Genomic DNA, 23906 nt, shown 5'->3' with positions numbered 1-23906 from the left:
GTGATCTGGTCTCCAGACAAAGAACCGACAGCAACTGCCCAGAAAGCCCCTTGGCCTCTACTCCAAACCGAGGTTGCTGTAGGACGTTTCGTGGGGAACCAGGTCCTGGCCTCAGTCCCCAGGGCTGCGGGCCTCAGCGGAGCCTTGAACTTGTAAGTGAACCCTGCTCACTGCCTTAGAGCAAGAGGCTCCCGGGGGCTCCATGAGTCACGGGGCAGGGCGGGGAGGGGGGGAGTAGGTGGTAGCGTCACAGCTCCAGCCTCCTCCCTGTCCTGGACACAGTAAATGAGCAGGTGGTTATTTCAAAAAAAGTCTTTTAATTGTTCAAAATAGCACAAAACGACATCGCACTATGGTAATATTGAGTCACAGGGGTTACTCTACAATAGATGAACGGCATACTGTTCTCAGAAACGAGAGAAATCAAAGGGCGCTCAGGAGGAGGGACAGGGAAAACAACAGGGCCAGGCGAGTGGGCTCCAAGGTGACCGACTAAACATGACATTTTCCACAGCGAAGTATACTATAATACAACAAACCAAAGGCCCCAGAAGGTGTGGGCCAGTGGCAGGGGTCTGCAGAGGCCGGGCCCCTCACCGCAGCTCATCTCCAGGCCAGAGATTGGGGAATCTGAAAAGACAGGCTGCTCGCTGGAAGTCCTTCTGCACCACCTGCTGCTAAAACTTGCTCAGTGCCTAAAGCTCCGGAGTGGGGCAGAAAGCAGTCTCCCAAGCCACACTAAGAGCCCTCGCCCTCCCGCCCCCCCCCCCGCCGCCCCGAGGCTGGGCCTGGGGCCACAGAATGGGTGACCAGTGCTGTCAGCCTGCATCTTCTCTATGGCCTCTCCCGGGTGCCCCCACACAGCCGCTCTCCCAGCCCCAGCTGCCCTCCTTCCCTCACCCCACCCCTTCTGACACGCCCCTGCTGGAGACGGTGGCCGCAGGAAGCGGCAGATACTCTAAGCCAATGTGCCAAGGACGGAGCCTGGGGGGGGGGAGTCGTTGGGGGTGGGCTGGGGGCAGGGGACGTGGAGGGCACTGTGAACCCAGGACTTGCTCCTCTGCAGAAACCGGACTTTAGGCTCCAACAGAGACTCTTCAGCTCGATCACCCACGGGAGTGAGGTTTGACAGCTCAGCCCTCCTCTATCCCAGGGGCCTGGGGACAAATAAAGGGGGCAGACAGCAGGGGCCGGCAAAAGGAATCAGGCCAGGCAGCCAACGCCAGGCCCACAGGGGAGATTCCACGCCTCTCCTGTGCCAGCTGCCCCCAGCTTTTCTTCCAGAAAGATCCCTGCCAAGGCTTTAGCCAAGGAGAAAAAACTAAAAGTTAAAAAAAAAAAAAAAGAAAGGAAAAAAAAGGTACACATTCTGTACACAGCTAACAACAACAACAACAAAAGAAGGGACAAAACCCCACACGCTAAGGCTAAAATTACAATAAAAATGTCAACTTCATCAATTCCAACTTAAAAAAAATACAACAAATGCAGCAGTTGGTAGTGTGGCCCCTAGCCCGGACCCAGGGGCCAAGCCAGGCTCGGTGGGGGCTACCGTACACCCCGCTGGGAGCCAGGAGATTTGCACAGAACACTGCTCGGGCCACCGCGGGCTCATTCTTCCCCTTTCTCTTTCTTACTTCCTAGCTCTCTAATCGCGAAAGAAGAGGGACGGGACAAGGGTCGGAGTACGAAGGCCGTTGAGACGGGTAAGATGAAGCTGAAGCCCAGGGCCGTGCGGCGGCAGGATATGCAAAAGGAACCAGGTGGGCGTCTAGTGCTCTGCTCAGGTGCCCCGCCAGTCCTCTGGGAGCAGAGGCGGGGGAGGGGAGCTTGGGGGCGGGGGGGGGGGCGCTCATCTGCTTCCATGCTACAGCCCCTCCCGCCCTTGGCTGCCCCCTCAGAACCAAGGTGACCAGCTGCCGGAGGCACGTGCATCCCGGTCTCCGAGGCACATCTGCTTCGTCCAAAGCCTCTGTTTAGCTCCCTCGGAAAACGGGGCCTGCTCGGCTCCTGGAGCAGGGAGCCGGCGGGAAGGGGGAGGAGGGCGCGAGTCTCACTTGCTCACTGCTCTGCCAGATCCGCGTTCTGCTTCCTCCCACAGCAGCGGTGCAATGTGCTTTCTTGCGATTATTTTAAAAACAGAGAGGGAGAGAGAATGAGTGGCGGCCAGTGGCTCCTGAGGGTGAAGTGTGAGCGCCGGGTGGGGAGGACAGGGGGGTCCTGGCAGGTGGCGTTCCTGAAGCAGAAGGGGGGAGTCCGGCGAAGGGTTCAGGTGCAGGGGAGCTGCCTCTCACTGACCATCTGCCTTAGATTTCTTTGGAGCGGATTTCCTTGGAAGGAGCCAAGAAGAAGGAAAGAGAGCGTCAGCATGGGTCCCGACGACACTGAGAAACCACGCGGCGGGCCTCCCTGCGGACCTCCGGCTGGCGCCTCACACGCGCTCCCACCCCGTGGCGCAGCCCCTCGAGGCTTTGGAAGGGACGAGCCACACTGTTTCTACTGCTGCTTCCTCCCAGTAGCTGTCTACCCTCAGCCTTAGAAAGTTCCAGAAAGGGGCTTCCTGCTTACATTTCCGGAGAGGACATGGGCCGCTTGCTGGCTGGCTTGGCGCCAGAGCTGTCTTTACTGGTTTCTGAAAGGAAGAACGGAGTGGTAAGCAGCTCAGCGAGGTGGGCCGGCCGGCCGACTTCAGCCGCACAGTGGCCCACAGGCCAAGAGGCCGAGAGCGGAGGGGACAGGGACACCCTGCCCACAGCCTACAGAAGCCTGCCGAGCGAAGGCCTCTCCTGTGTGTGCCACCTCTTCCCGCAGTAGCCCGGGCCTGGGTGAGAGGCCCTCACCGTTCTCCCGGGCTGGCCTCATGGAACTGGAGTGAAGCCCGACGAGGCACGCTGGGGCGTCCATTCTCTACCCTGCCCCTGGACTTGGGCCTTGCCCTGCACCTCCGACTTGAAGTTCTCGTGCTCCCCCGTCTCACCTCAAACACCCTTGGCCGGCTTTCCCCGAACCCGCAGATGAAGCGAGGTGCCCCCCCGCCCCGAGGCCCCTCCGCAGCACCCACCCTAAGTCACCTCCCCCAACCGTGAGGCTCTCCAGTCCGGCCTGGAGCCCGGTCGCCCCACCTCACGTGATGCTGGCCCAGGAGCCTCCCGCACGACACCCACCTTGCAACCACCTCACTTGGGTGGCTGGGCCATAGCCCTTCTCGTTGCGGGCAGCGATGCGGAAGATGATGGCGGGCTTGGTGGTGTAGTCGATGTGGGCGTTGGAGAGGCTGGACGACTGCACCAGGCAGGACGGGCTGGGCCCGCAGTACACCCGCATGAAGGCCAGCTGGGCCGGCGTGGAACTCTTGGGCTCGCCACCGGCCTGCGAGCTCTGGATGGCCAGGTACACCGAGTACTCGATGATCTTGCCGGAGGTCACAGACGGCGGCTCCCAGGTCAGGTGCGCACCATCTGGACTCTAGAACCAAGGGGCCAGAGGTCAAGCCGTGCCGCCTGTGGCCTCTGTGACTCTCTCCCTCGGCCTCTCCGGGGACAGAGAAGTGGGAACGCTTTCTGGCTCCCCAAACTGACGGGTTGTACCTTAGCCCTTTTCCTGACACAACCGAGCTCTGGGGACAGGGCCTCGTCAGCCCCGGCCCGGGGGGCAGTCTGGCCGAATGACGAAGTAACACGAACAGGAGCTCAGAGCACCGCCTCCCTTCACCTGCTCTGCCACCGACTGTGGGACTTGGCCCTGAGCCTCTTGGTGCCTCAGTTTCCTCAGATCCCAGACCTCCTCAGGACGTTGAAGAATTAGATAAAGAAAGCACGGTGAACGTGGCAGGTAAGAGACCCTCAGTGAACACTGGCTGCCACGTTAGAGAAAAGGACAACGAAGACGGGGAGGGAAGGAACTGACTCTCGTCAACCCAGCAACCGGCGACAGGACAGAAGCTGCAGCCCAGACCCAGCCGGCCCAGAAGGGAGCGCCTGGAGGACAGGCTTGGGCTCGGCCTGCTGAATTCCAGCTGGGCACAGGGTCACCCCACGGCAAGACTCACTTTGCTGATTTTAATGGCACAGGGGGCCCCCGGAAAACCAGGCAGACACGTCTTAAAGGCCGAGATCTCGCTGAAGGGTCCCCGGCCGCAGGCATTGATCCCGGCCACGCGGAACTTGTAGGCTGTGCCTGGCTGCAGCTCCTGCTTCTTCAGCTGGTTGTAGTCGGGGACAGCGCCCGAGTCGTCCTGGGTACAGAGGCCGGGAGGACGGGAAGGGGGAGAGAGAAAAAGGTGACCTAAGCCCCATGGCCGAGAGAGCAGCTCTGGGGTTGGGCTCCAGGGCCGGCAGCACTCTCCCACCCCGGGGATGGGCCAGGAGGGCAGCAGTAGGGACAGGGGACTGACAACAGGCTTTGTGGCGGCTCCAAGGGCCCTGGGAGAAAGAGGCATGTGGAGAGGACGCCACAGGTGGCTGTCCTCCGGCTAGCCCCAAGGCAGATGGTGCCCTGGGGAGCTTCAGAAGGCGCCGTGAGCCCCAACACCTGCCTCATGGCCAGCCCGCCCCGCCCCCACCCAAGGGCACCGGCCCGGGGGGAACACTTACGTCAGAAGGGATAGCGTCATCTGGTGGCAGAAAATAGTGTGTCACCATTACATTGGTGCCCTTAATGACCCCCACATCAAACCACTGGTTCTCCTTCTTCACAGGCGCCTTGCTGGGTGGGGGCGGCAAGTCTGGCTTCTGAAGGATGGAAAGGAGAGCTGAAACCCTCGGCCTTCGGGCCCCGGACGCCGCACCTCTTGAAACCCCGCTGCACCAGACTCACCACACCCAGGGACTCGATGCCATTGGCCACTTCCGTCAAGGTGGCCGCGGCCTGCAGCTTGGCGGGGCTGGCCACCACCACCGGCTGCGGAGCCACAAACGTGTTGGACGGAGCCAGGCCTGTGAGGGAGAGAGACGTCCGTGGGGGTGGCCCGGAGAGCCCCGGAGAGCCCCGGAGAGCCCGCTCGTGCGCGGGGAGCTCCTCCCCCTCGGGCCAGACCACCCCCACCGCGTCTGCGGGGAAGGGCCCAGGCGCTTGGCCCCCACCGGCGCGGTGCGGCGCCCTCGCACTCACTCTCGGTGGCCGTGGGGGGCAGCAGGGCCACGGTGCTGGGCACGGCCGCGGCCAGCTCGTTGAGGCAGTTGCCCTCGATGGCTGGGTCGTTGAGGCTGTCGGCGGGGGCCAAGGCCTCGGTGGGGAGGTGCTGCTGCTGCTGCGCCTGCGCCTCCTGTAGCTGCTGCTGCTGCACGAGCGCCGCCAGCTCCTGCTGCGTCAGCACGATGGGGATGGTGGCGGCCTGGCCCTCCTGGCCCTCGGCCGACAGGTGGCCCAGCTCCGCCTGCGTCACAGCCGCCGCCGCCTCAGATGTGTCCATGGGCTCCCCGGTGCCTGCTCCAGGGGGCGGGGTGGGGGTGGGGGCAGGGACGCCACTCAAGAGGAGCGCCGGCCCAGGCGGCCCCGCCCCACGCCCCCGCCCGCCCCGTCCTGGCCCGCTCGGGCCACCCTGGCAGGGAGCCAGGCCCCCTCTTCTCAGGCAGCCCACTACCTCCCAGCGCAGGGGCCACCTGGTCAGGGCAGTCAGCGGGAGGCTGCAGAGGCCCAACCCGGCCTTGCTCCTCCCGAGGGGCCCACCTTCCCCTCAGGGCTCCTGGCCGGCCTGGCCGGAAACCGCGGCAGTCAGCGCTCAGCCGCCCCCCGGCCAGCACCTACCCATGACGGCCTGCTGCGCGGCCTGGAGCACTGCCTGGATGGCCAGGGCCTGGGCCTCCTCCGTGGCTGCGGCCTGGGCAGCCGCTTCAGCGGCAGCAGTGACTGCCAGCTCCTCGGGGGTGAGCCCCGTCACCATGAGGGTGGTGGTGCCCGCCTGGGCCTCGGCCATCAGCTCTTGGGGGAGGGCCAACTGGTCTACGTCAGACTGTGTGGGCGGGGGCGGCTGGACCACCACCGTGGCCACCACGGCTGAGCTGGCAGGCTCCTGGCCCGGAGACGGGTCCCCTGTACTGCTCAGATCCACGGCGGCCTGGAGCTCAGGGGTCTGGGAGGCTGACAGGACCTCGGCGGACTCCCCCAGCAGGGGTGTAGAGGTGGGCTGCAAGAGTTGCCGTGGCGGCAGCTGCTGGCGAGGCCCTGGCGAGGCCTGGAGTTCCTCTGGGGGCTGCAGGATGTCAACAGCAGAGAAGGGCATGTCAGAAGTTTCTGTGTTGGCTATGGTCACTGTTATCGTGGCTGGGATGGGGACTTCGGTGGTCAGAGCCCCTGGGGTAGCCTCAGTCACTGATGAGATCTTCTAGAAAGGGAGAGAAGCCCCCGTCAGAGGGGAGAAAAGAGTGGCCAGAGCCGGGCAGCCTTCATCTTTCCCCGGAGACCTGGATTTTCACCGTCCGCGGCCAGCCTCACCCCACCTGATTAGGAGCGCAGCAGGTGACCGAGCCATGGTGGGGGCGCACAAGACGGGAAACCCTTGGGACCCTCTGGCTGATTTTCACCCATCCTCAGAGAGGTATCCCGGTCTAGCCAAAGAGACACTCTGGCTCCTGCCGTGTCACTCTCACTGGTTATAGCCAAATGACAAGCCTCCAAGACGCTGGGGCCTGAAAGACCCCTGCCTCCTGCCCAACGATGCCCCAGGCGGCTCTTTTATGGGTCAGGAAGGAAGACTCAGGAAAAGGGATGAGGAGCAGTCCAGTGCCTGGGGCAAGGGCGACACCTGGTGTCCGAGCCTGGAACCGCACAGACCAGAAGTGCAGTGGGCAGCAGGGAGGTGGCACGGGGTACCTCCGGGGGTTCTTACCGGCACCGAGGGGCCTGGGACGGGCGTGGACTGTGTTACAGTGGTCACAGCCCGTGTCAGGGTGGAGGACACGGTCGTTGTAACGGCACTGGAGCTGGTGATGTTCACACTGTCACCCTGGGTGCTCTCCACCTCTCCCTGGTCACTGGCGGCTGGTGGGGGATCTGGAAGGGAGAGGAGCAAGCAAAGAGAAGTGTGACAAGTACTAGGCCAGCAGAAGCCCCAAGGCCTCTAGCCAGCTTTGCCCCCAGGGGACACAGTTTCTTGCAGTACCGCCACCCCTGCTGGGACACCGAGCCCCAAGAACTCTTCACTACTGGCTTCTGGCCGGGCGGCTCTTCTGATCACCGCTCCCCTCAGCCTCTGGGCCCAGGGCTCCGGGAGACAACGCCCGCCAGGCCGGTGTCTTTCCTCACCTTGGCTGGAGCTCATGTTGGAGGTGACGGTGGTGGCTGTGTGCGTGGTGCCGGTCTCGTGGGTCTCACAAGGCGGGTTGGAGCAAACCCTCTGTGTCGGGAACGGAGCCAGCAACGAAGCAGCAGCCTGGGCGGCGACGGCGGCCGGGGCTGCCACCTCCAAGCCGGACTCTAGGGTCCTATGGGAGGGAACGGCATCGGGGAGCAGGGCGCCCACGCCGACTGACATGGTGGTGCCCGTGGAGGTGGTCTGGTGCGTCTCGCAGGGGCGGCCGGCAGGGGGCTGCTGTCCGCCCTCAGGCTGGCCCGCACTCCCACCGGAGGTGGCGGTGGTGGGTGTGTGCGTGGTGCCCGTCTCGTGGGTCTCGCAAGGCGGGTTGGAGCAGACCCGCTGGGCGCTGCCTGCGTTCGAGGTAGTGGCGGTGTTGGTGGTGCCCGTCTCGTGGGTCTCGCAGGGCGGGTTGGAGCAGACTTGGGTCACGGCGGCTGAAGGGCACAGCAGCGCCTCCAGGGCCGGCACAGTCACGGTGGCGGTGGCGCCTGGTGAGCTCTCGTACGCGGGCATGGGGGTCCCCCGGGCCTCGCCAGGCTCCCCGGCCCCCATGGCAGAGCGGACCGTGGTGGGTGTGTTGGTCGTGTGCGTGTGGTGGGCCTCCAGCTGGCGGCCCACGGACACCAGGGGACTCAGGCCAGCCACGGGACTGTCCTTGCTTCCAAGGATGCTGGCTCGGACCTGGCCGCTCACAGGGGCCAGCTGCACGAAAGCTGAGCACGGGGCCGCGCCAGTGGCCATCACAGTCATGGTGGCGCTGGTCACGCTGGTCTGGCGGGTTTGGCACAAGGGCTTGGCGGACATCTGGGCTCCCTCTGACGCCCCAGCAGCCACGCCAACCCGCAGCACAGCGGGCGCGGTGCCGGCCGTGCAGACACGCCGCACGTCCCGCTGCGGGCCGGCGCCGATGCCGGACATGGCGGTGGTGGCGGTGCTGGTGGTGCCGGTCTCGTGCGTCTCGCAGGGCGGGTTGGAGCAGCTGTGCGGCCCGGCCATGTTGGACGTAGCAGTGGTGGCTGTGTTAGTGGTGCCCGTCTCGTGCGTCTCACACGGTGGGTTGGAGCAGACGCGGACCACGCTGCCGTTCTGTGGCCCGACCGTCGAGGTCACGAGGGAAGCAGCTGCCTCCTGTCTGTCACAGACGAACTGCACGTGGGCGGGCTGAGGCTGCCCCCCGAGGTTAGCTACGACAGTGGTGGTGGCCGTGTTAGTGGTGCCCGTCTCGTGCGTCTCGCAGGGCGGGTTCGAGCACACCAGGGTCACGGTGCCTGGCTGTACCTCTCCCTGGCCCGAGTCGGCGATGGTGACCGTGGCCGTGGGCTGTTCTGTAGTAGGTGAGGCTAGAATGGACACAGGCAGGTCGTGCACAGGCTGAGCCTCGACACCACTGGGTGCCGTGATGAGAGTCACCTGGGTCGGCTGGGAGACAGGCTGGGGGAGAGAACAGATGGGAAGGGTTACTTCTGCAACTTCCTATCTGCCCCTCTGCCATCCTACAGCATCACCTGTGCTGGCGGGGACCACTGGTGAGGACCACTGGCTCAGGTTCTAAAGCAACAGCCCCGGGAAATATCCAGGACCTGTTTCCCCTCTGAGCTCCAGACACTGAGTGGCTCAGGGACCAGGTTAGAGGCACGGCTTTGCCTCCAAGACCATGGAGACTGGAAAGGGGCTGTAGGGTTGCGTCAGCGGCTAGGGCCAGCCCTTGGTCATGGAGGGAGCCCCGCTGACCCTGTACCTAGATGCTTCGCCACTTGCATGAATTCAGCTTAAAATGTACGAAGAAAGTAAATACTATGCATGCAAAAAGAGAAACTGTTGAATTGTCTACGTTGTAAGAGGAAACGTCTACCCCGCGTTCAAAATCTACAACCGCTTAAGACCTAACCTGCTGACACGACAGTCGTAGTGACCAAGAGCCACAGCGGGACAACAGGGAAGCGCCCCTGCCCCTCCCCCAGGCCACACAGGTGAGGAGAAGAGGGCCCGGACCCCAAGAAGCAGAGCAGAAGCCTTGGGCTGTGGCTCATCCGTGCGCACGCGTGCGCGCGCGCACGCACGCGGAGGCCGGACATGTGCCCACCCGCCCCCCGCACTCTGCCAGCCATCCCACCTGCATGGTGATGGTGGGGGTGCTGAGCCCACCGGCCGCCGTCAGCGTGGTCTGAGCTGCCGACACGGTGATGGCAGTGGGGTTGATCACTTGGCTTGAGAGGGTGGCGATGGTGCCCAACGTGGTGATAGGTGTGGCCAGGGAGGCGCTGGTACTGTGGCCTCCGGCTCCGGCAAGGCTAGTGGAAACGGTGCCTGTCACTGTGCCGAGGGTTGTGACGCCTGGAGGGGGAAGGGGCAAGGGTGGGGTGAGGCCCGCACCTGCGGCCTTCCCCCCGCTAGCAGCTTTTCCCTCTGGCGGGGACAGGACACGGGGACAGGAGCACACCCCAGGGGAGCGGCAGGCCCGACATCTAGGCTACGCACCTGTGGTGCCCTTCACAACCAACGTGGTGACAGCTGGCTTGACGGCAGAGACAGTGACCGGAGTGACCAGGCGGACACCCCCCATGGGCACGGTGCGGAGGATGGTGCCTGGCTGTCCAGGGGCCCCCTTCAGCACCACCTGTAATGCCAGAAGAGAGCGCCCCTGTGTCACTCCAAGGCTGCCCAGACCCTGTGCTGCCCCCTCCCGGGCCCCTCAGGAGGCCGCGTGTGGACTGCAGGGACCCTGGGCTGGATGCTGGGGCAAGGGGCGGGCCGGGCACACCTCACCTGAGTCACTCCTTGCTGCCCGTGCCCAGTGGCGATCTTAGGGACAGCGGTGATGATTTTGGCCGGCGCTCCAGTTCCTGAAGTCATCACTTTGGTGGTGATGATGGTGATAGGGGACTTGATGCCAGGACTGCTGGTCACACCTGGGCAGGAGAGGGGTCGTTTGGTCTCAGGGGCCCCTCGCCCATGTCCCTTCTACTCTCTTGCAAGCAGTGCCTCCCACCCACCACCCCTCGATCCAAACCGGGTACTGATTATAACCACGCCCCTGCCACCTCCCTACAAACGGGAAGCAAGAGGCAAGGGAAGGAAGAGAGGAGAAAAGCAGAACAATACCAAGGGCGCGCCACAGCCCGACCCCCCCTGCCCGTGCAGCCTTGGCTTCCTGACGTGGCTCCTCATCTGCGGCCCGAGAGAGACCCCCACCTGTGGCGCCAGCCTGCGTGATAATGGCCGACATGGGGATGGTCTTGATGATGGTGGTCGTGCCAGGCTTGGTGGTGCTTGGGGACACGCTGCTGATGCCCAGGATGGTGGGCTTAGTCCCCGCCCCGCTGGCCTGCGTGGTAGTGATGATGGTGGTGGGCTTGCCGTCGGCTGAGGTCACCAGCTTCAGGATGGTCCCGGCCGGCAGCGGCCCTTTGGTCTGCAAGAGCAAAACAAGTACGTGGCACCATCGCCAGGATGGGCCGCGCTCTACTGGTGGCCCGAGGGGCTCAGGGAGGGTTCCGAAGACAAGGAGAGGCGGGACCAAGCCGTGGGACGGTGTGAGCCGCAGAGTGTGAAGACATCTTCCCTAGACAGGGACAGGGGTTCGGCCCAGAGCCGCCCCGCTGTCAGTCAGGGGCCCAGAGCCGCCCCGTGTCTGAGTCTGGGGCCCACGAGCGCACCTGGATGATCTGAGTCACTGGGCCCGTAGATGCCTGGCCCGTGACTGCCGAGGTCTGAACCGGTTTGGTCTGAACCACTGACATCACTTTGCCCAGGTTGGAAATCTGAAAAGGAAAGGACGGGGCAAGGAGTGATCTGGAAGCCCAGCAAGAGCACAGCCTGGGTTGGGCCTCTCCTGTCACAGGCAGCCCAGTAGCGCCCGTCACGTACCAGAGCGCTGCCTCCCGGGACGGAGATGGGGCTCTTCACCAGGGTGATGGTCTTGGTGACTCCACCCACCACGGTGGTCACCACCTGGGCTTGCTGGGCCACTGTCACAGTCCCGGACTTGTGGACCGTGATGATGGGGCGGGTGGATGTGTTGGCAGCGGAGGAGACCGACGTCCCGACCTGGGCAGCTGCAGTCTTCAGCATCCGGGTGGCGGGGTTGCTCACCTTGAAGGGGCGGAGACGGGCCATGAGCGGGACAGAGAGGCCGCACCCCAGCCCAGAGTGGCCCAGCAGGCCCACGGCTCCCTCCCCACCTGCTCATCCACCTGTCCGCACCCACCACTCGCAGAACGGCTCATGGTGGTTTCCCTTTCCGTTAGTGAAGCAAGGGAGGACACCGACGGCGCACGCCTAGCCTACGGCTGTCACGGCCCCCGCGGAACGGCTTGTTCCACAGTCCACGGCAAGCAGTGAGGAGGGGCCAACAGCCCCCCCGTTCGCTCCAAAGCCCGGAAGGGGCGATCACTGTCTTACCCCAGTGCCCAGAGGCCCTACCTCAAGGCTCTGGCTCAGAGCCGGGCCCGAGGCACACTCACCATGACCGGCGAGGAGGCCACCTTTACAGTTGCCGGGAGGGTGGTGGTGCCAGGGGTCACGGCCACGGTCTTGACGATGGTGGTGCCTGCCGGGACGCTCAGCACCGTGGGCGCCGAGGAAGGAGGGATCTTCTGTGTAGCGGCAGCGGCGGCCGCCAGCGCAGCCATGCCGCTCATCTGGGGGCTGCTGCCGATCACCTGCAGGGGGCATGGGGTGCGTGAGCCCGGGGTAGGGGAAGGCAGCAGAGACCTCGGCAGAATCCAGCTCAGCCCAGCCTAGGGAGCCTCCCCCCGGGGCCCAGCGTTCCTCCCGGCAGCACCTCTGGGCTCCAGGCTGGCCTCCCGCCACCAGCCAGGTGCGGCAACCCAGCAGTACGCGTCTGCCAGAAGCTCTACATCTTTTCTGAAGACCGCGAGGTCAGACACGGCTCCCTCCTCCTGGCCTGGGGTCAGACCCTGGCTGGCTAGGTTCTCCCTTCGGGCTTCTCAACAAGGAAGTTCACATTCAAGATGCCCTTGCGGGAGCCAGATGCACACAGCACGGAGATCTTTTTGAGGCATTAGCTTATAAATTTTGATTAACTCCGTAATGACAAGTGGCCTCCTCAGTGCTCCGCAGCCAAAAGCCCTGGCTGGGGGCAGCCTTAAGCCCTGTCAGCGCCATCGATCACCAGGACGCCCCGCCCTCTCCAACAGCTCCTCACCGTTCCCTGGGCACTCTGTGTTGGCACAACCATTCGCACGCCTGCGGGAAGGGAGGTCACGGTGACGGGGGCTTTCCCAGCCTGGCTGGCAGGTCGCATGGTGACCAATGGGGTTCCTGTTGTCGCCTGAGGACCGGTGACTTTGAGAACAGCAGGCACACCTGGTGAGGGAAGCAGGGGGCCTCTGCTGCGTCCCGTGTGCAAACGCGAAGTGCTTCCGCAACCCGTTTGTGCATCAGGTCTGGTGCTCCCAGACCCGTTCAGGGACGGTGTCCGCAGGTATGGCCGAGCCGGCGCTCGTGACCATCAGGCATGTGGTCCTCGGCAGCCCTCAGTGCGGCTCACCATGTCCCTGCGGGCTAGACCCTGCCCTCAGGCCCAGTGCTGGGCCCCCAGCTCACCTGGAGTCCTGGCTGCGGCGGGCACGGAGATGGAGCTGCCAGGCACCGTCGGCAAGACCTGGATGGTGGTGGTGGTCGGGGGCGCGCTGGCAGCCTGGGGCAGGAGCGTGATGCCTACTTGGGTCAGCGGCTGCACGGCAGGTGCGGCTGCTGCGGGGGCAGGGCTCTTGGGAGGGTTGGCAGGCACAGACGGGACTGGATTGGGTGTGGGGGAGGTGGCGGTAGCAGCCGTGGCAGGAATGTCATATTTCTGGAGCTGCAGAAGGTAACTGTCGGCTGTCGCCACTGCCCCCCAGCTCACCTCCAGGGAGTTCGTGTTGGCTCGTACCAGCTGTACCCGGGCCGGGGGCGGTGGCTTTTCTGGGAGAGAGCAGAGCCGGTGAGAAGGGGCCGCAGCGTCAACTCCCCCCACAACCCCCACTTCGGGCTCAGCTGCACGGCGCTGGCCTATGGCCCCGACCCAGATGCCTTACCTGTCTCCAGGTACCAGAGGTCCTTACAGCAGACCTGGTTGTTCCAGGCCTTTCGGTAGCCATCGCGCCCACTCCATATGTACAGGCGGGTGTTGATGGCCACGGCACAGTGGCCAGCTCGGGCCCGAGGGATATTGTCCTCCAGCGTGTCCATCAGGATGGTCTCCCAGGCCATGGTATCTGGGGAGGGCGGGAGGGGAGATCAGCAAGGGAACAAAGGAACCCATAACCCCCAGCGGCCCTTTGGCCTTTCGCTGTCAGGGATGGGAAATTAAAAACCAGGAAGTTATCAAAGATTACTAAATTAAAAACAAACAAATGGCAAACAACTCAGTATGGCAAAAGGCCCGCGGAAGATGAAATCAGAAACCACAAACTACAAACTGGCGGGACTGTCTGAAACGCACAGCCAAAGGTTTCACTTCTTGCACATCGAACACAAGAGCCTACAGAAAGAGACGGGCAAAGAGGAACGCCAGCTACGGAGAAGGCGACAGGAGGATCTCAGGAGAAATACATACCCTCACGGAAAACAAGAGAAACACAAACTGAAACCACAAGGCGCCTGGCAGTTTGGCTCCCGCACCTACTGCAGCCAGGGCTGGGGGGTGGCGGGGGCGGCTGTCACCTCTCGGACCCGCCAGAGAGCGGGCGCAGGCACCACCGGGGGCACCTACGTGGCTGCGGCCTCCGTGGGACGGCTTGGCAACGGCCTTCGGCAGCGACTCTACCTCTAGGTGTTTACCCTTCAAATGCACTTGCACGTGGGTGAGAACAGTGCAAGGATACTCACGGAGCCGCGTCTGTGCAAGTTTCAACACCTGGATAGCAACTCAAAAGAATGAGGCCGCTCGGCGTGCGGGGATGGGAGGGGACAGTCTCCGAGACGGAGTGCACCACCGAAAGGGCCGGGCTGGGCGCAGCACCGCGGGGAGCAGGCTGCCATCGTGTGTGTTTAGAAAGGAACCCGCCGACGATGCTCGTATAGGCAGAGGAGTCCCTGCGGGGCGGGTGACAAGCCACCAACGTGGCTGCCTCCACAGAAGGGGAGGCAGGAGGGAGGCTCTGCCCCGTCACGCCTTTGTACTTTCGGAGGCCGGGCCGTGCGCAGAAGAACCTACTCAAAACCTGAAAGCGGGGGCACCCCTCCGAGCGCTCTGGCCAGAGGCTACTTCTCGTGGATTCTAGAGGCCCGGCCTTAGAAGCAGCTTCGCTCCCTGCACAGCCCACACAGCTTTCGGGGCTGAGGAGGGCCGGCCTCCCGCAGCCCTCCGCAGGCCACGCCGAGCCCGGGGAGGCCATACCCAGGTTGAGGCAAGCCAGTGTGTTGGTACACTTCCACTCCTTCTCGTGTGTGGCCACTTTGACGTCATCCATGACGAGAGGCACCCAGCCACCAAACACGTACATTCTGGGACGAGGGAGGGAAGAGTAGGAGAGGGTTGTGGAGGAGGTGCCAAGCTAGAGGCCACCTCTTCCATCCAGAAAGTTCTAAACACGCTTGGTCCTCCAGCTCTCCCCAGGAGAGTCCCCCAGGACGTGTGGACGCTCTTGATGCGGGCCTCTCCGTGGTGGCTCAGCCCTCACAAGAACTGCGTCACCTCTGCCACGCGGCGCTGCTACTCAGCTCATCTAAAGCCACCGCCGTCCCCATCGCTCTCATAGGCGCTTTGGGACCTTGGCGTTGACAGACGCCCTGCTGCTCAGGGAGAGGACCTAGAACGGCCTGCGCCCCTCTACCCCGCGTCTGTCTTGGTCTCCCGGGGTTGTCATGTAAAGACGGGGCTGCGGCAGGCCAGCCCAGCCAGAAAGAGGCCTCCCCGGGCCTCAGGAAGTACAGGAACAGAACGGAGGCCTGTGGGGGCGGGGCGGGCCGGGTGGGAAGACAGCGGCCACTCACTTGTTTCCGATGGTCGTGGCTGAGTGAAGGCTCCGAGGGAGAGGGGCCACCCCACTGAGACTGGGCTTGTTCCACGTGAGAGTGTCTGCGCAGAGTGACGGACAAGGGACGGTCACTACACAAGGTCGGACGTGGGCCCTCGGCCCCGCAGCACCTTCCCCGGATGCAGGGAAGGCTCTGGAAGGCGGGGGACCACCAGGTCCAAAAACTCCGTGCCAGGCCTCCCCACAGCCCCCCAAGAGGCCTTCTGGTCACCGGGCTCCAGCATTTGCCAGGCTCAGTTCGCTATCCTGGCAACCGTTGCTCGCAGGGCTCCGTACGAGCCAAAGGTGCACTCCCAGAGGCACCGCATTTGCCACCCTGCTCACCCCAAAACATGTGTCTGTCCCTGCCACCGGCGCTGCCAGGAACTTCGCTCTGGGGAAACGGTTTCCTTTGAGAGACAGCACTGACCTCCAGGACGCTGTGCCCCCGCAGAGATGTGTCCTCAGCTGTCCAGTACCCTTGGCCTTCCTTCAGGCCAAAACCTGACCTCCTTTCAACCACTCCCAACCCTGAGCGAGCCCCACCCCGGCTACGGGCCTCTCTCAACACCCCATGTGACCCCAAGAGACCACGGCGCGTCATTCCCGCTACCGGCTGATCCCTGACGAACTGACAAGGATGGACGCTGCCTCATGCAGCCCATTCCAGCCTAGAAAAGGCCCTCACCCCCTCACCCCGGCTCCCAGCCTGCCCCTCCGAAGACGGAGGGGTGAGCAGCACGCTCACCCCGTCTCTGTGCGCCGCACCCGAGCCCAGCGTGCTCCGAGCCTGCCCTCCCGCAGCTTACCGATGTCCAGGGTCCAGAGGTCCCCCAGTCTGCAGCCGCTCATCCCTCCGTAGATCACCAGCTTGGACTTCTTATTGTCCTTCTCAGTGTAGACCACAGCAGTGTGTGACTCCCGGGGGGGAGGCAGGACACCATACGTGATGGGGATGTCCCAGGCCACCACGCCGGAGCCCGGCCGCAGTTCCAGGATATACAAGTCGTTCAGGTACCTGGAGAAGGAAAGGCAGTCACGGCAAGCCCCCCGACTCCATGCGCCAGCAGCCTCACCAACCTCTAGGGGCAAAGAGCAGACTCGCTGGGAAACAAAGGGGGCTAGGTCCAAATGAACTCCCAGTTCTTCTCCCCTCGGCCCTGAGAAGTGACCGCCACAAACTCCCAAGGATGAGTGGGGGCCCGAGAGGAGCCACGGGACGGCATGCCGCTGGGCCGCCTCGCACACGAAGCTGGCCATTGTACTAGGACCTCCTGGGGTCAAAGCAGGAGCCCATCTGGGACCACCTTCAGCCTTTAGCGAGGCACTCGGTCACCAGCCTTGGAAAACACCATCGCTAAGTCTGCAGGCAGCAAAAGCCAGGAAGGCGAGCACCAGCTCTAACCTGGTGGGAGCAGGCACCAGCCTAGGGCGAGGCGGGGCTCTGCGGCCTGGCCCGGGGCTCTGCGGCCTGGCCCGGCCCTCCTGCTCTCCTCCCACCTCCGCCGGGTTCGAGACCTCGGAGGCAGAGAGGCCCTACCCGGCCAGGGAGCATGACCCTCTCGTTTCACGGAAGAAAGGGACAAGGCACGGACACCCTCAGCGAAACACGGAAAACGACGAAGCCTCACCTCGGAATGTTGTTCTTGGGGTCCTCGCTGTCATTGGCCAGGCCCCCAAACAAGTAGCACTTGTTGCCCACAAGGGAGAAGCTGTGCCCAAGCCGAGGACACGGGGGCGGCCCGTTTTTGGGCGTCTTTGCTTTGAGTCGCTTCCATTCCCATCGGCTTGCCTGCAAAACCAAGACTTGGGGGTCGAACCCAGGACGGGCTGGTCTCTGTCGGGACCCCAGGCCATTTATTGTGGAGGGGGGAGGCGGCGGGGGAGGCGGCGGGGGAGCCGGGGCTGCCGCCACAAGCAGGCGGGCGTGCTGCGGCCGCTACCTGGAGCTCGTAGAGGTCGTTGCTGTACTTCCCGTACTCCACCATCCCGCCGAACACCAGCAGGCGCGTCCCGTCGCACACGAAGCCGTAGGCCGCGCACCCGGGGGGAATGTCCCCTCTCACGGCTGGGATGAACCACTGGTTAGTCGCTGGGCAACAAAAGGAAGCAGGAGTCAGAACACTTCAGGAAGCAGAACCCCAGTCCTCTTGCTCCCCAAACGTGCTCTGAGGAAGGGGGGACCCCCCAAATAGCCTGCAATCGCCCGGCTTCTCATCAAGGTCGTCTTTTTAAGCAGGAAGTCACTAACCAGGACAATTCATTAGCTGCTGGGGATGCAGCCGCTGGCTTCCTTCCCTACCGCTCCGGGGGCTCCGCTATTGGAACACCATGTCCGACACCCGAAGCACCCCGTCAGGGGCCCTCTGCGCCTCTTCTGGGGGTGCAGGGCTACACCTCTAAGTGGCCGGAAGCGTGACCGCGGCCCGCCGGTGCCTTCCCTCCCTGCAGGCGCTGGCGGCCGGAGGCGTGCTGGTGAGGGAGGCCCACCAAGGCAGCCCGGCCCACCAGCTGAGAAGGGGGGCGGGGGCAAGAACCAATTTCTGCTGGGGTCTCCTGGGAGACGGGCCATGCCACCCACCTTTACCGTCACATCACACCCATACCAATCTCGAACATTCCTGAAAGCCAGAAGTGGTGGCTGCAAGAAAAAGCTTCCCCCAGATCCACACCTCTAAGTGGGAGTGAGGACGCCACCACCTCAGAAGAGGGTGAAGGAGAAGCCTGCCCCACCCCCACGCCACTGCTCCCCTCACTTCAGGCTCGCACCCCGGGTTCAGCTCCCCACGCGCCTGCCATGCCAGGGCCTCCCAGAAAAAGCAGAAGGCACACATCCTCCTCAGAGTTTTGAGGGATCCTTTCCATTGCATGTTACATAAAGGACCGTCCCTAAACGACATGCCACACTCACTCCAAACACCTCAAACCGGGCGCCAGACGCCAATCTCGTTCTCTGCCCCTCAACTGCTTTCGGTCAACCGTAAGCGGCCACGCCCGAGCATGATGGGGGCGGCCCTGGAGTCCAAGCGGGCATTAGGATTGTCCCGGGGGACGGCCTTGGGGGGGCCCCAGCTGCCCGACTGCTTCTCAGCCTTTCTGGGAGGGCGAGTACTTGGGTCACTGACACATCTCTCCTGCACACTAGGTGACAAGTCCCATGTCCACGTCGGCCAAAGGGCCCGCCCCCATCTAAAAGCACACGGTGCCTCCGGAGTCAGCCTTTCCTGGGGTGGAAGAGCCCCATTGCTCCCGCCTCCCCACCTGCCGCAGGTTGATCTGGAACAGGCTGTGATCCTGCCCCGCCCCGTCCACCCCTCCTCCGTGGTTCAGCAGAGTCACCTGGACTCCCGGAGGCCCAGCAGCAAAGCCTCCCCCCGCCTTCCTGGTAGAGAGGCCGGCCCGGGCCCCAGCTCACCGCCTCACTGTCATGCCCACTGTGAAAAACAGACCGAGAACGGCACAGCCTTCAGCCCCCGTGTGCACACTGCAAGACACGGAGTTCCCTCCCAGCTACGCAGGAAAAAGCCGGAGGAAGACCTGGAAGCTGCCTGGGGCCAAGCCCCCTCCGTGGATGAAGGAACAGAGCCCAGGAGGGGAAGTGACTTACCTGAGGTCACAGAGCAAAAAAGAGACACAGGCAAGGACCTTGTCGCTGACTTCAAAGCCATCGCCAGATACTCCGCCAAGGGCCCCACGTGCCCGGAGCCATGGGCCGCCCTCTCACCTGAGCACCCTTGGGGCTGCTGCTTGTGGCTACAGGGCCATCACAGGGCCACTAGCAGGGGCTGCGACAAAGCCCCACAATCAACTAACTCACGGCCTGCCCGTCACGCTCTGATCAGTGGCCCAGCCATCCAGGCTGGAAGGAACCAAACCAGTGCTGTCTCAAGAGCTCACGACCACCAGCTCCTTTAAGAGGAGCTGATCTTGTTCTAGAACACTCGGGGCAGGGGCCCTCCACACCGCTGTCAAGAGCCGAAGCCCCGTCGCGCGACCTGAGACCCAGCCTCCAGGTCCCGCCTTCTCCGTCCGCCACAGCCTGTCCGTGCGCTCGGCTGGGAGGGGGCTGGGAGGAGAGGAGGCCACCCGCATACAGGACCGTCCGTGGGACAACCCAGCAAGCCTGAAAGCGCAGCTTCGGGGGTCTCATCAGCAGCCGCAGCCCTGTCCCCACGCGCTGCCTCCATCTGTGGTGGCTCCCATCAGCCCCTACGTGTCACCCCGGGAGACTGGGCCATATAGCTGGGCACACGCAGTGCACTGGTGGCGTCGGCCACGCTCTGTCACGCCGTGGAGCCGAGCCTGGGGTGGGGTGCACAGACATGCCCGCCCTCGCCCGCGAACCCCCAGTAGAGCGGGAAAGTTGCTGGGCCCTCGGCTCCCGGCAGCGACGGCGGCAACGGCAGCGGCGCGTCTGCAGCGGCCAGGGCCTCGGGAGCACGGAGCGGGGCGGCGCGGCAGAGGGGGCTTCTCAGAAAAGGCGAACCCAGAGCCAGGCCTCGGAGGGCGGACAGGATTTCCTGACAAACGACACTAACGGGGCCGATCAGGAAGTGACTGCAAGAGGCGAGTTAGAAGAGAGGAGGTCTCCGGACGGAGAGGAACGGATTTCGGAGGGGCCGAACCTAGTGGCCAGAGAGCTAGAGGGCAGAGGTCGGGAAGGTGTTTCAAGGTGGTGGCCTGGGTCCGTTAACCGAAGGAAGAGACAGCCCACCTGTCCCCACAAATATCTGTACCCCAAGTGCTCCTATATGACCCTGCCACCAGCTGGCAGGGTGACCCTAGACCTGTCACTTCCCCTCTCAGACCCCGTTTCCTCCTGTGCAAAAAAACAAGGAAGTTCCACTAGATGTTTTCAAGGCTCCTCGCGGCTGTGTAACCGTCGCCAGACGTTCAAGAACCATTGAGGCAGACCAGCCACACCCTCCACTCCTGGGGACACACCCCACCGTCAGGACTGGCTCTTCTCCATAATCCGCTTTGCTACCCTGAGATAACATTCCCACAACCTATAGCAGCTACCCCAAGACCTCCCAAAGGCCAGTCAAGTGTCCAACAGCCGCTATGACAGTTGTCGCCAACGAGGAAGGACACACACCCTTCGAGCATCACCTCCAGATTCCCTGAGCTAACCAAGATAGCAAAGTGCTTGCACACGTCCCGGATGCGCCCCCTGGGGCCATTTATCTTGGCAAGAGGGAACGCTTCCAGCCCGGTCAGCTCTCGTTCCAGAAGGTCTCTCAGCCCAGAGAAGGAAAAGTGCAGGAGAAGAGGCATAAGGAAGGTCTGCTGTGCCCTGATTTAAAACAAAACAGCGGGGAGCAGACAGGCAGCTGTCAAGGCAAACGGCTCGCAGGCACCTGCATCTGTGCCCCCAGTGGTGGGAGAGGGGCCACACAAAGCCCCATATTTGCCGAGAAGAAGGCAAGAGCCCCACAGCTACAACCATGAGCAGACGCCACAAGCAGCACAGACTCTGGCTCTGGTCGGACCCCGAGCAGACGCGCGGAGAGGAGTGGGGAGGTGTTGTGCTAGCGGCTCTTCTGCGGGAGTGGACGGAGCCTTTTCCAAACCGCTACCCTGGAGGAGCCCGGGGCTACGGCCCTTTGGATGGCTGGCTACCCTCTACCACGGGACACAACCTTGCAGATGGGGAAGACGCCAAAGTGGCCAGTTCGTTTTCATAAACCAGCAAATATGCAGAAAGCCCTGGCAGCAGCAGACTTCGGAGCTGATGGTAATTAGGCCCCTGCCCTACTTTCTAAAATTGTAGCTCCCTGTTAAGGAATCGGCTCCAAGCCTTATGAGAATCAAGTCAGTCCAAGCAGTTTAGAAGGTCCTGCTCCGGCCAGCGGCCTCTCTAAAAACAGCCCCGTCCCTCAGCCCTACCCTACTGAGCTAACGGCTGCCACCGCAGCTGTCGCAGCTGGCACAGGGTGCTGCCAAGCAGCCCGGCCTCACTGGAGGCAACAGGTGCTGAGCCCCGCAACGCAAAGGAGCACTAGCAACCCACCAGCCTTTGCAAAACAACTTGGTAGGGGCAGTGCCGCGCATGGAGCACGGAAAGCCGCTCTCTGCCTCAGGGGAGGGAGATGGCAGCACCCAAGCCTCACCGTGCTAACCTCCTTCTCCCTTGGGCACCACCGCAGAGCAACCTCAAAGCTGGGAGGCCCTGCCCAGATTCAAGGACCTGGCACTGCTAGAACCCCGGGAAAGAACAGGCCGGGAGCGATGGGACCCGCGATGGGGCCCGCGGCCTGTGAAACCGCCCCAGGGCGCTCAGACCGGAAGGCATTGCCCACCCCCGTGTGTGGGCGCGTGCCCACGCAGCCCGCCCCTGCCTTGTCCCCCGGGGTGTCTTGGTCTCTCAGCACCACCCCCACAGCAGGGAGCACGTCTGGCCCCTCCCTCTGAGCGAGGTGAGGGGCCCCGGGCCACTGCCCCTTCAACAAGCCGCAACAGGGTGTGCAAAGCTGGCCAGACACGCCACCGTGGGCAAGAGGCCTCCGGAGGATGCGCCGTCGCAGGGCTCGGGCTGCTCGCAGCTGGCGGTGTCCCCGGGGCTCAGCCTCCTCTCGGCCCGCGGGTCTGGCGCCCGGGCTTTGGGGCAGGTGAGGCGAGGGCCCACCTAACCCACTAGGGATGGCTGGACTTCACCTTCTACCCTGCAGGGCCCTCGGGGAGGAAAGGCAGCGGCCGAAGAGTCGAGCACTACGGACGCGCGCGGCCAAAGGGGGAGCCGGCCCCGCCGCCCTGCCTGGCCCGCCTTCGAGTGCCCCAGGCTCCCGCACAAGCTCCGCGGCGGGCACCCAGCGGGGGGGCACATCCCCCCCCCCGCCGGGATTAGGGCCCTCAACTCTGTCCCTAATCCGTAATCGAGACGCTGTCATTTCCCCAGAACAAGCGTCAACGAAGGAGAGGAGCTGAGCAGGCGCAGAAGGCGGGAGGGAGGGGGTGGGACTGTGCCTGCGCCAGAGGGACGCAGCCGCCCGCCCGGCGGGGTAACGGTGTGTGCCTCAAGTCAGCGCTGGCGACGCCCCCGCCCCCTCACCCACCGGACTCGAGAATTTCTCCCGCATAATGCAAAGCACTCCTCAAAGACCCGAGCGCCCACGGGGAGGGGCAGGGGAGGGCTCGGAGAAGAGGAGGGAAAGCAGAGGAGCCGGGCGGAGCAAAGGGTCGCAGCTCTGAGGAGAGCGCCGATCAGTGCGGAGGGAGAGGGAGAAAAGGGAGGAGGGAGAGCAGGCAGGAGGGGAGGGAAGAGAAAGGAGCGGGGTGGGGGGGGGAAGGCAGGGAGGAGGGAGGGGGAGGAGAAGGAGGGAGGGAAAAAGAGGGAGGAGATGGAGGGAGGGAAAGATCCCAGGACCCAGCGGGCTTTGCACTCACCCGTGTTGTACACGTGCAGTTCGTCCACTATCCCCTCGTTGCCGCCGCCAAACACCACGATGAGTTCCTTGATGGCCACGGCTCGGTGGCCGTGGCGGGGCCGGGGCACTGGACCCGACCAGCCCACCACTCGCTTCCAGCGGGGCTGCAGAAGCACCGCTGGCGAGTTGGCGGGCGACACGGCCGAAGCCATAGTTCCGGGAAAAGCCGTAGTCGGAAAAAGTCACCAAGCGAGAAGGGAGTCCCCCAATTCCTCTCACACACACCCCCTTTCGTCTAAGGTAGCTCTCACGGAGAAGCGGTTCCTCACACAGCGGTGGACGGCTCCATGGAGGCCGCCATCTTAACTACCCTCCTTCCCTTCGGCTCTTCCCCTTCTTCTAGCTCACCCCGTCTCTTCAAGAGCCTCCCGAAACTTTCGAGCGCGTAGCCCCGAGAAGCTGGAGGCCGCCAAGTCCCGTCGCCCCGACTACTCGCTCGGACTCTCCCGCTTACAAGCTCGGGCGGGAGGCCCTGGGAGCCGCCATCTTGAGCCGCCTCTCTCTCCTCCCTTCCTCAGTCGTAGCCCTCCCCCGCCGGAAATGGCGGAGCCCCGGCCCGGTTCCCACACCCCCCAAGTCCCCTGCACTGGCCGGCTTCCGGGGCGGGTGGAAAGGAGCCACAAGCACCGCGGTTGTCTCTGCCCCGCCGGCGCTCACACCACAATTGTGGGAGCCGCCATCTTGAGACCGTCCCGCTTCCCCGCCCAGCGCTTAGTGCAGCCGCCGCTCCCGAAACAGCCTCGACACTCGTAAGGGACAGAGGCGCGCCGGAGGCCGGTGGAACGAACTCGAATTCTCGGGGGCTGCTCGGAGACCCGCGCCGTACAGCTCGTGAGGTCTCGAACGTCTCCCCCGAGTCCGCCTCTGCTGCTCAGACTGCGCCTGCCGCCCTGGGAGCCGCCATCTTGAGACTAACTCCCCCTTCCCCCCTATTCTCTTCCTCCTGGGTCAGTTCTTCCACTGCAAACCAAACGCAAAGCAGTGTCCGATCCTCGCTTCCGTCCTTATTACTCCTTCCCACAGGAGCCGCTCCAAAGAGCCAGAGTTAGGCCCCGAAGTGGCAACTGTACGGCAGCAGGAGCGGTAACGGCAGGGCGCTCATGCCTCCTCCCTGGGAGCCGCCATCTTGTGTGAAGAAGTAACAACTAAACATGGCGGCAGCGGCGGTCGGGCGAGGGGGCGGAGTCGGGCGACGTCATCGTCTTCCCCCCCCCCACCGCC

General features: G+C 63.8%; 1 protein-coding gene across 7 annotated transcripts; it reads right to left on the bottom strand.

The window, feature by feature from the left end:
* Positions 1-770: 770 nt before the first annotated feature.
* HCFC1 (host cell factor C1) lies at positions 771-23880 on the bottom strand. 7 transcript variants are annotated; one of them, XM_044235685.1, is made up of 27 exons: positions 22645-23880; positions 17202-17350; positions 16890-17050; positions 16068-16276; positions 15236-15320; positions 14640-14746; positions 13336-13515; positions 13164-13222; positions 12863-12956; positions 12462-12622; positions 11758-11955; positions 11162-11386; positions 10951-11055; positions 10487-10706; positions 10061-10203; positions 9773-9911; positions 9408-9628; positions 7243-8725; positions 6827-6990; positions 5746-6322; positions 5110-5427; positions 4816-4934; positions 4593-4730; positions 4049-4234; positions 3165-3465; positions 2569-2632; positions 771-2330 (listed from the first exon to the last, which is right to left on the bottom strand). In XM_044235685.1, exons 1-27 carry the CDS (start codon positions 22835-22837, stop codon positions 2291-2293), a joined length of 6039 nt encoding a protein of 2012 aa, XP_044091620.1. In that variant the 5' UTR covers positions 22838-23880; the 3' UTR covers positions 771-2290. The 7 variants fall into 7 exon arrangements, with proteins under 7 accessions (XP_044091620.1, XP_044091614.1, XP_044091615.1 ...); XM_044235679.1 differs by having other exon boundaries at positions 12863-13222; XM_044235680.1 differs by having other exon boundaries at positions 5110-5424; positions 12863-13222.
* Between the last annotated feature and the right edge of the window lie 26 nt (positions 23881-23906).

The sequence above is a fragment of the Neovison vison genome, chromosome X, assembly GCF_020171115.1.
Source record: "Neovison vison isolate M4711 chromosome X, ASM_NN_V1, whole genome shotgun sequence".
Classification (NCBI taxonomy): domain Eukaryota; kingdom Metazoa; phylum Chordata; class Mammalia; order Carnivora; family Mustelidae; genus Neogale; species Neogale vison.
The sequence above is the reverse complement of the archived record's forward strand: the minus strand, read 5'-3'. Positions and strand labels throughout refer to the sequence as shown.